The 11,184-nt window shown below is 39.1% G+C and overlaps 2 protein-coding genes across 2 annotated transcripts; one reads left to right on the top strand and one right to left on the bottom strand.

Moving 5' to 3' along the window:
• Positions 1-468: 468 nt before the first annotated feature.
• On the bottom strand, positions 469-1,464 carry LOC146955106 (uncharacterized). Its single transcript, XM_085747698.1, has one exon. The coding sequence runs from the start codon at positions 1,462-1,464 to the stop codon at positions 469-471; it is 996 nt and encodes a 331-aa protein (XP_085603824.1).
• Positions 1,465-7,672: 6,208 nt separating this feature from the next.
• Positions 7,673-10,769, top strand: LOC146955105 (Tetratricopeptide repeat (TPR)-like superfamily protein). Its single transcript, XM_085720053.1, has 2 exons — positions 7,673-7,836; positions 8,064-10,769. Exon 2 carries the CDS (start codon positions 8,220-8,222, stop codon positions 10,431-10,433), a length of 2,214 nt encoding a protein of 737 aa, XP_085576179.1. The 5' UTR covers positions 7,673-7,836; positions 8,064-8,219; the 3' UTR covers positions 10,434-10,769.
• The last annotated feature ends 415 nt before the right edge of the window (positions 10,770-11,184 follow it).

The following is an 11,184-nucleotide window of genomic DNA, read 5'->3' as shown; positions in this document are numbered from 1 at the left end:
TAACAACGCTCAACATCGTGACCCGGTGCCCCTTGATGGAAGTCACATGAGAGATCGGCTCTAAAACCTGCTGGCAATTTTCTAGGCATCGGAGGAGGCGGCCTGGTCTGGACATAATTCCCTTCGAGCAAAGATGGGAGCAACTCAGCATACTTCATGGGAATCGGATCAAATCGTGTCCTTGGAGCCTGTTGTCGAGGTTGTTGATGTTGATACGGTTGTTGATCGGCATTGGGAACGGGTGTAATAGCGGCCACATGTTGATAGGTCGAATATTTTTGCTGAGGCCGCCCTTTCACCATACTAACCTCCTGCTCTTTCTTTTTCGAACTACTAGCGGGGACACTTTCATTGATCAATCGTCCTTCTCGGACTCCTTCTTCTAGTCGTACACCCGTAGCAACCATCTCAGCAAAGTCCCTGGGGGTACTTCCGACCATATTCACGTAATAGAACTGACTGAGAGTTTTAAAAAAAGAGCTTGGTCATCTCCTTCTCTTCTATGCGCGGGCTGACTTGGGCAGCAGTATCCCTCCACCGCTGGGCATACTCTTTGAACGTTTCTTTGTCTCCCTGAGTCATAGCTTGTAGATCACTTCGATCTGGGGCCATATCCACATTGTAACTGTATTGCTCCACAAAAGCATCACACAGATCTTGAAAAGTTTGGATATTTGTTTTATCTAGATTTATGTACCATTTTGAGGCAGGACTAGCCAAACTTTCATGGAAGAAATAGATAAGGACTGAATCATCCTTGGAATAGGCAGACATTCTTCTCACATACATTGTTAGATGTTCCTCAGGACAGGATTTTCCCTTATACTTCTCGAAGTCCGGTACCTTGAACTTGTGGGGTATTTGAACATTTGGCACCAAACAAAGATCATAAGCAGTCTTCCCAAATACTTTCTTCCTGTGGAGGGCTCTCACATCTCGCTGAATTTCATCATATTTTTGCTGCAAGTCATTCACTCTATCATAGGCTTCCATATCCCGTGAATGGTAGATGGGCTCTTCTTCTTGTGGAATGGTATGCATCACAGGTGCTGAATAGGTCATAGTGACTGGAGGAGCTCTCATAGGAGGTGGAGTAACATGAGCTACATATTGATGGGTAGGCATCTGAGCTTCACAAGCAATGGGACGGAGTATTTCGCCAGCAGTAAGAGGCGGGAACCAGGGCACGGAACGTTGTGGAGCAGAGTACTCCGGAGTATCGGCACAAAACATCCATTCAGGGCCAATAGAAACAGTTTCGGCTTGAGTCCTGATAGGAGGAGCAGGAGGACGTGCTTGAGCAACCGTCAGTGTCTTCATCAATTCAGTCATTTCGTCCATCTTGGTCTGCATGGCTGCAATTTCCTCCCGAAGCAATTGATTTTCTTGCTCGAGAAAATCCATCTTCTCTTTATGATTGCTCGAGTGTTGTACATGCGAGTTGATTTCAGACGAGGACGCCATGACACTTTCGAGGTGGGTTGACCTTTTATGGAAGAGAAAAATTTGTGAGACTCAGAATTGAGACTATGAAATGCAGAATGATGCATGATGCTTTATGCAAAAATAGACACGATTTTTTTTTTTGAAGGGCTTGTCAAAGTAATTGTAAACATCATAAGGAACATTGTTTCATTTGATAATTTGAAGATATCACGAACAGTTTCCTTTTTAAAAGTAAAAGCAAAGTTAAGGAAAAAGTCCCTCACAAAGCTAAAGTCTAGTTAAGACTTTTGAAAATGTATTTCTTGGTGTCCCTCTTTATAAGGTTCATACATATGATGTTTACAAGACGACTTATTTAAGTCCTTCGATGTTTTGATGAGAAAAAAGTTTTTATGAATGAATGCATGTATGCATGGTTATGCTAACACAAACGGTGAATATATGGTGAGGTTAAGTCCACATGTTGGAGTCAAGGGTAACAACGTCATTTGGTAAGGACTATGGTTTCAAATGTACTTGCAACAAGGGTTCTACCAAAGTTCCCGAATTCCGACCGCCTTTGAACTTTATCGGATACCGAGACAACACCCGGTCCAACATCGTTCGTAGGAAAGTCTAGTTCGAGTGTAGTATCACAGTCGACTAATACCGAGACAACACCCGGTTAGCCACCGCACTACGTCCTAAAAAGGCCAAGATGGGTTAAGGGTTACTAAAGGTCCTTAGCGTTCAACGGAAACTTAAGAGTAATAAAGTCTAAGCGTGACAACACCCGCCGACATATATCACTTCAAGCTCCTCCGCTAAGTGTGGTTATCTCACGTGTGACAAGACACGAGAATACTCTCGGTATGCCACTATGAGTCTACCACTCCTATCTTATGTTTCACTCAAGTCCGGGTGTAGGACTTATCTCACCACTCACGTTAGAAAGGAGAAAGAAGAAGGATGAACAGATATACACGTATTTCCATCTTTTATTTTTGTTTTTTAAGCAAGTTATAGCACAATAGTTAAATGAGACCAAGTTAGGCTCAACCCTCTTAGGGGGTAGTCCCCAGTGAAGTCGCCAATTCTGTCGCGTCATTTTTCGGAGATCAATGCTATTTGATTAGCTTATTGACTCACTTTTATTTCACGACTGAACATTTAATTTTTAATAAAAAGGGGAAAAAGTTCAAACACCCCATATTTTGAAAAGATTTAGGGTTCGGGGGTTAGTTACATAAAGGGAAGGTATTAGCACCCTTTATGTCCGTAGTACTCTACGGGAACCTCTTGGTTTTATTTAAATAATGTGCTATAACTTACTTGCTTTTTTTGGAAAAAAAGGATTTGAAATGATAAAAAGAAAGAAGACCTAGTTATCTACATTTTATCGATTTGAAAAGACGAGTGTCCTCTGCCTACGTACCCATGAGGGATCAAAATCACGTAGTTCGTGGTTAAAAAACTGACGTTTGATTGGTTGTGTGTTTTTATTAGTTTGAAAAAGGTTTTAAAATGGAAAAAAGCCAAAGTGGCAAAAAAGTATTTGTTTGTGTTTTTTATGTTAAAGAAAAAATGACTTGAAATATGATTAAATTGATTGAAGTTTGATTAAGGAAAGAAAATAAAAAAGACGTCACTTGATTTAGGATCAAGGTTTATTTAAGAAAATATTTTTTTGTGATTTTTGAAATATTTGCATGTTTTGTTGTTTTTGAGTAGTAACTAAACTAAAATTAAAACTATCGGAGCAAGAAAATAAAAGCGTAGGTATTTTGAGGTGACGTTGGATCACCACAAAATCCTTTAACCTAAACTAGCAAGCATAAATGGTAAACATACACACACAAGCACACATGCACCTAAACTATTACAAAAACCTATTAATACATTCTAAGGTCTGCAGAGAAAATAAATAAATTACATGAAAACCTATTTTTACATTCTAAACTATGTGCAAAACGAAAGTAAAGAAGTAAATTACATTAAGCCTACTATACATTCTAATAATTAAAAAATGAATGAAATATGCAAATGTGAATTAAAATGATATAAGATGCAGCAAAATAAAATACAATTGAAATTAAAATAAAGATGCATGATAAATAGATATGATAGAGGTAATAAAAATGAATGAAGGTGGGGGTGCATGAATTAAAATGGGGTGTGTGGAAATGAAAATGAACTGGGCCGCAGGAAACAGGCAAGGCACGTTGGGCTTGAGGATCAAATCAGGGCCGTCTGATTGAAATCAGACAGCCCAAATCGAGTCATAAAACCAGGCATTAGGAGCGGTTGGATTAAAGATCCAAGGGACAAGAGGCGAGGGTGTATGGTAACACATACACCCACGCACATGCGAACAGAAGGGGATATATATATGTGGTAACCTTCATTCCCACTCATTTTTCAAGACCGTTTCTCTCTCTTCCTTCCCTACCGTCCTATCTCTTGTTCTCTGTCTCTCCTGACCTATGTCCTTCTTCTTCTCCCAACATGAAATTGTTCTCTCTTCTCACCTATTTCCCAACCTCTATTCGATTCCGAACTTAAAATGTCTAAACAGTCACCTTAAGTTACTAGATCTACAAGTTTATTTGAAAGAGAAGAAGAAAAAACTACCTCTTTGTCCTTCACGGAAGTGCTCTTGTTTTGGTTCGGTACTGCCTTTTTATCTCCTACTCCACTCCCTCGTACGCGTTTGTACCACGGTTTGGCTGTTGGCTTCGTTGACGGCGCTGCTGCAACTCGGACTTGGTGTTGTTGTACTGATGCGCGGTGCGAGTTTCGGATGCGTGGGTTTGGTTACGGGTCTCTGTGTGAATACTGTCTCCGTTGTGTTGATGCGACGGTGGTTCCGATGTTGGTGAATTAATACAGCTTCGATTTGATTGTTGAGAGGGATTCGACGAACTTGTGTGGTTCTTGAGGTCGATGGTACCGTTTTTTATGACTGAATTTGACTGTTGTTTTTTTGTACGGCTTTGAAGGCTATTTTGGTTTATCTGGATTGTTGGTTGAAACTTTGGTTACAGGTTTTGATGAGTTAATGCATTGAAAAGTTTTGTGCGATTCTGATGACTGTGACGAAATTGTTGTAGGTTTTTTTTTGTGAATTGTTGGCCGAATTTGTGCGTATGTTTGGATGTGAATTTCGGCCTGTATGTGTTTGTTCTGGGTAAAATTCTACGATGAAAATTGGCTATGAAGTTGTGCGTGATGAACTTTTGTGTTGAAAATTGGTTTGGGAATTTGATACGTGACTGGTTCTTGAGTGAATTTTTTCTATGAATATTTTTTGGCCTCCCCTCGCTGTGTTCTGCAGATGTGAATTTATAGTGCTGGATTGGATTGTTAGGGTTTGTTAAAATGTGCAGAGAAAACTGCATCTTGGATTGGGATGAGAGGAAGAAAAAACTCGTTTGCTGTTTGTTTGGATTGAGATGAAAACTGGACGCGTGACAGATGAATTGGGACCGTTTTTGGAACAATTTTGGACTTATCAAATAAAATAAAAATAAAAGATAAATATGCATTTTTTGATTTTATCAAATAATAAAAAAGGAAATAATGAAAATGATAATAAATAAAAAAATGACTATGCAAATTTGGATTGGACTTACCTAAAAAAAAGAAGTAACTAAAATAAAAAAGAAATATTGATAAAATTAATTTAAAATTAAAAGATGGAAATTAAGATTAAAAATAAAATAAACACTAAAGTGAGAAGAGGGCCCGATTCGGAACCAAATATGAGGTATTTTAAGATACCTCTCTGCCGAATTTTCACTGAAAAGTCAAAGACTTAATCAGGGTCAAATGACGCGTGTCGGTGTATGAATGTACAATCCTTAGGTCAAAAATTGGGGTATGACAATATGGTTCAGCTTCGGAACATTCCTATCTAGCATACTCTTTGCGAGGGTAATCGATGCGCCGACTTCCTTGCTAAGTTGGGAGCTTCCATGGACTCGGCTTTGTCTAACCATGCCAACCCTCCTGACGATCTTTTGCCTCTCCTTAGGGATGATTCTTGGGGAACTTTTTCCCCTCGTGACTAGTCTTTTTTGCTTCTTTTGCCTCTCCTTGGCGACCCCGACACAATGAAGAGCGAATTCCGACGCGGTGGTCAACGGCGGTGGTTCAACTCCAGCGGGGTGGAAAGCAAGTGGGTTTTGTAGAAGATGAAGAGCTTAAGACAACAATGCTTTTACTTAGTGGGAGAAGGATGAAAAATGATCAAAATGAAGGTAGAAGATGGAGGGTTGGTGTGTGTTTTTTGAAGAAGAAAAAGGTTTGTGTTGTTACGCGTGAGAGAGAGAGAGAGAGAGAGAGAGAGAGAGAGAGAGAGAGAGAGAGATGGAGTGGTGGTACTGGTACGTTTCTGTATGAGAGAGAAAGTGAGGAGTTTGAAAATAGAGTTTGAATCAACGGTTGGGATTAAGTGTGTGGCTGGGAGATTAGATTAGCATTAATTACCTGCTTATGAGGGAAAAATGCAAGGGATTAGGGCAAACTTGCCAGCGTGGCAAAAGTGGCTTTTATAATAAAGGATGTGTGCTCTGTGTATAAATATGTATGTTCAGTATTTAATAAAAAAAATTGGGGGGTGGTGACGATATAAGGAAAATTTCATGGGTTGGATGGGATTCTATATATGTCCCTGAGGAGGATGGAGGGTTAGGTGTGAGGAGGTTACGCGAATTTAATATCTCCTTGTTGGTAAAATGGTGTTGGAGGTTGTTAGTAGAAAATGATGGATTATGGTACAAAGTCTTAAAGGCTAGGTACGGGGAGGAGGGAGAGGAAGGTTGAAGGGAGGGGGAGCGAGTCCTCTTTGTGGTGGCGAATGATTTGTGGTATTTGTCGAGGTGTTGGGATGGGGGTGGTGAATTTGTTTGAGGATAATGTCCATAGGGTAATTGGTGGAGGACATAGTACATATTTTTGGACAGACAATTGGGTTGGGGGAGTTCCTTTACGGGTTAGATTCCCTCACCTTTTTGATTTGGTTGAAAATAGGTAGGTGACGGTGGAGGATGTGTATAGGGGCGGTTGGTAGGATGGGGGTGGTGCTTGGGTGTGGCGGAGGCGACTCCTTGCTTGGGAGGAGGAGTGTGTAACATAGTGTTCTGTTTTATAGGCTCATTCACATGATAGGTGGAGGTGGCTTCTTGATCCTATTAACGGTTACTCCGTTTTGGGAACGTATCAGTATCTCACGACGGTAGAAGCGCCTTTTGACAAGAGTATGTTTGATGTTGTGTGGCATAAGCATGTTTCGTTAAAAGTATCTTTGTTTGCTTAGAGACTTCTTCATAATAGGCTACCGAGAAAAGACAATTTGGCACGGCGTCGAGTTATTCAAATTGACGATACTCTGTGTGTGGCTGCTTGTGGAGCAATTGAGACGGCGGATCGCCTTTTCAACTGTGATATCTTTGGTATCGTGTGGTCTTTGATCCTGCAATGGTTACGGTTATCGTTCGTTGCTCATGTTGGGAGCCGGTTTCATCTTATTCAGTTCGGTCAGTTAGCTGGGTTACTACATTTTACACATCCGTTCTTTCGCTTAATTTGGCTAGCTTGCGTTCGGATCTTCTCCATTACCTAAGGAAATGGGGATAGGCATTTCCCTTATTATTTGAATGACACGTGGCATTAAATTAAATCAATGGTGTAGATCTTTTTGTTCAAACAATACAGTAGAAACTCTTTAATTTAATACTCGGTAAATTAATAAACTCTCTAAAATAATAAATTTGTCCGGTCCCGACTTGGGCCAATGTAAAAAATTAAAAAACTCGATAAAATGATAAGATAATAATTTTTCGGGAGATCCCTTTATAATTTTCGGTCCCAAGAAAATCATAAATTAATAATTCATAAAAACTGAAAAAAAAAATATTCTTTCAAAAAAAAAATATTAAGAATACATTGAGCACATTTGTTCCTCTTGTTTACATTTACTGCACTTCAAAAGTCATTTTTGATTTCCAATGCATATGAACACAGTAGTTACTAATTTACGTTGAGTTCCAAGGTTCGCTGCAACGTAATTCTAAGAGGCATAGACTAATTTGCCTTTTTGTTTGGTATGTACAGTATAATTACTTAAAAACTCTTTAAATTAATAATTATTAATTTATCGATAAATTAATAACTCTCTAAATTAATAAATTTCTCCGGTCCTGACATTATTAATTTACAGAGTTTTAACTGTATAAATAAATTTTTTAATTAAAATAATAGGGAAAAAAGTCTCCTCAACGCACCACCTTCTCCATCATCGACAGTCGACACTTACGCCTGGGTGCCTCGCCGTTCACCTTCGTTCTGCTCTGTTGTCAATATTGTCGAGGACTGCTACATGCTGTAATATGACTCATCACAAAATCACAGGTTTGTCCCTTGCTCATTCATCCCCTCCCCTACCTTCATCTTCTCTTTTTTCGCCGTCGTTTCGTCCTGTTCGTGGCGCATCACAAAATTTGCTTAATTATGTGTGCATTTAATCTTTGAGATATATAATGCTGCTTGCTCACAGTGATTTTTATATCACTCTCTGTCATTCTATTTCTTGCATCTTTCTGTCAATATGTTCAATTAGTATTTGTTTTGCATTTTAGGTATCAACTTCAAATTCAACATTTGGCAGCTGTAAATCATTTATCCACCGCATGATACAGCCTCTCCTTCGTCGACTGAGCACATCCGAGCGATCCACATTGTTTTAGCAAGAACAAATTGTCTAGCGTAACCGCATCGTTTATTTTGACAAATGCATGCAACCACAAATGAAACCCTTGTTGTTTTCCCAACGAATATGGACCGACACAATTTCAAACCAACAAATCCTCAAACTCAACCACAAACTCACACACCTCACAAAAACAAACCAATTCTCTGAATCCCTCAAACTCTTCACCAAAATCCACTCTTCCCATAAACCAGATCACTACACTCTCTCAACCGCCATAACCGCCACCTCGAAAACCCGTCATGTCACCGTTTTTGGTAACCAGCTCCACTCATTTGCCATTAAAACAGCCCTCAAAGACTATTCCCATGTCGCGAATTCGCTACTCTCGCTTTATGCGAAAGCCCATGATCTTGTTTCTGTTGAGTTAGTTTTTGAAGACATTCAATGCCCAGATGTTTATTCTTGGACAACGGTTCTATCTGCTGTAGCTAGATTGAGTAAAATTGACTATGCACTCCATGTGTTTGATAAAATGCCGAAGTGTTATGTTGCGGTTTGGAATGCTATTATTACTGGGTGTAGTGATAATGGATGTGAAGATGTTGCTTTTAGGTTGTTTAAAGATATGTTTAGGATGAATGTCAGGGGTGATAAGTACACGTTTGCGACTATGTTGAGTTTGTGTCCTTTATCAGAGGGTTTGGATTATGGAAGACATGTTCATTCTGTTGTTGTGAAAAGTGGGTTTTTGGATTGGACTTCTGTGGTTAATTCTCTTATTACTATGTATTTTAATTGTGAGTGTGTTGTGGATGGTTATAAGGTGTTTGAGGAAACGGAAAGTGGGGTTCGTGATCATGTTACGTATAATGCGATGATTGATGGTTTTGTGAGCGTGGAGAGATTTGAAGATGCTTTTTTGATGTTTAGGGATATGCATAGGGGTAGTGTTTGTTTGAGTGAAGTTACTTTTGTGAGTGTGTTGAGTTCTTGTTGTTCTTTGAGAGTTGGGTGTCAAGCACAAGGTTTGGTGATTAAGATGGGGTTTGATTGTGATTATACTGCTGTTAATAATGCTACGATGACCATGTATTCTTTCTTTGGGAAGGTGAATGAGGCTCGAAGTGTTTTTGAGAGAATGGAAGAAAGTAGGGATCTTGTTTCGTGGAATGTAATGGTTTCGATGTTTTTTCAAGAGAATATTAATGAGGAGGCAATCTTGACCTATATAAAAATGAGGAGGGAAGGAATTGAACCGGATGCGTATACTTATGGAAGTCTGCTATCTGCTTCAGACTCTCTTCAAATGGTGGAGATGATCCACTCCGTCCTTTGCAAAAATGGGCTTAACAAAGTTGAAGTTTTGAATGCATTGATTTCTTCGTACTCTAGAAATGGACAGATAAAGCGAGCTTTTCAAATCTTCTCTGATCTTCCTTATAAAAGTTTGATATCATGGAATAGTATCATATCTGGGTTCGTTTTAAATGGATACCCAATGCAAGGGTTAGAGAAATTCTCTGCATTACTTAATACACATCTCAAGCCAAATGCTTATTCCCTTAGTCTAGCTTTGAGCATTTGTTCCTGCACTCCAGACATGGATCATGGGAAACAGGTTCATGGTTACATACTACGACACGGTTTTGATTCAGAAATTTCATTGGGTAATGCATTGGTGACGATGTACTCCAAATGTGGATTTCTAGACAGGTCGTTGAGTGTATTTAATGCAATGGTCGAAAGAGATACAATCACTTGGAATGCCATCATATCTGCTTATTCACAACACGGACAAGGCAAAGAAGCCGTGCTTTGTTTTGAGGCAATGCAAATCTCCCCTGGAATCAAACCAGACCATGCGACCTTTACTGCCGTCTTTTCAGCTTGCAGCCATTCAGGTTTAGTAGATGATGCTGCCCGTATTTTTGATATCATGGTGAACATTTATGGATCTGTGCCAAGCGTGGATCATTTTTCTTGCATAGTTGATCTGTTAGGTCGCAGCGGTTACCTCGATGAGGCTGAAAGAGTAGTTACAGATGGATATTTTGGAGCACATCCCAATATGTGCTGGTCATTGTTCAGTGCTTGTGCAGTTCATGGTAATTTAACACTAGGAAGAAAGGTTGCTAGACTTCTCTTAGAAAGAGAACAGAACAACCCATCAGTTTATGTGCTTTTAGCAAATATCTGTGCAGAAGCAGGCCAGTGGGAAGAAGCAGCTAAACTGAGAGATATGGTGAAACAATTTGGGACGACAAAGCAACCTGGATGCAGCTGGATATCAACCTAAGACTTGGAAGATATAGTGTTTGTAAATGTACAAGTATGAGCAAAATGCATTGTAGTTAGTGTACAGAGTTCAATTTTGAATACGCTTAACCGAAGAGGGTGATGTGATATGAAATTTAAAAGTGGAGTTCCTATTTCCTATGCTTGAATAAAAGCTGGCTACAGTGCTGGTTTTTATTTGACTCCTCCTTTTAGGGGTATTGTTTTGATTAGAATAGACCAGCTGAATACTGGGGAATGAACGAATTTCTTAATGATTACTTAACTGGAAGTAATACTGTAATAGGTCATCCATGACCATGCATATTATCTTTATTCAATTACTAATTGTAAATAATGATTCATTTTCATAGGAAGCTCATTAGGTTTCATAGGAAGCTCATTAGGCTTTGTTTAGCACCCTAGACAGAGCCCGCTTTCAAGGTAGAATTGAGAATAGTCCCTGTGTTTTGCTTATTCTATCCTTTGGGTTTGAGTGGCACCTGAAACCTTGAAAGTTGAAACTTAACTTTACTTTTACACTGCAACGTCATGTACTACCTCCGTCCCTAATTATAAGAGTCTTTTACAAAAATTACGGAGATTAAAAAAGTTGGTTGTAGTATTAAATTTGTATATAATTACTACACCCTCCGGTCACTATTATAAGCAAAAATCTACATTTTAGATTCATTCATTTAATGATGCACATAGTCTTTTTTATAGGCTACATACATCATAAAATAAATTAACCTAAAATGTAGATTTTTGCT

This window comes from Medicago sativa, chromosome 1 (assembly GCF_051527215.1).
Source record: "Medicago sativa cultivar Bolivia chromosome 1, Bolivia_mono, whole genome shotgun sequence".
NCBI lineage: Eukaryota > Viridiplantae > Streptophyta > Magnoliopsida > Fabales > Fabaceae > Medicago > Medicago sativa.
The sequence above is the reverse complement of the archived record's forward strand: the minus strand, read 5'-3'. Positions and strand labels throughout refer to the sequence as shown.

Excerpts from the sequence above, each read along its gene's own strand:
- LOC146955106 (XM_085747698.1), bottom strand. The coding sequence starts at position 1,464 with ATGGCGTCCTCGTCTGAAATCAACTCGCATGTACAACACTCGAGCAAT.
- LOC146955105 (XM_085720053.1), top strand. The coding sequence starts at position 8,220 with ATGCAACCACAAATGAAACCCTTGTTGTTTTCCCAACGAATATGGACC.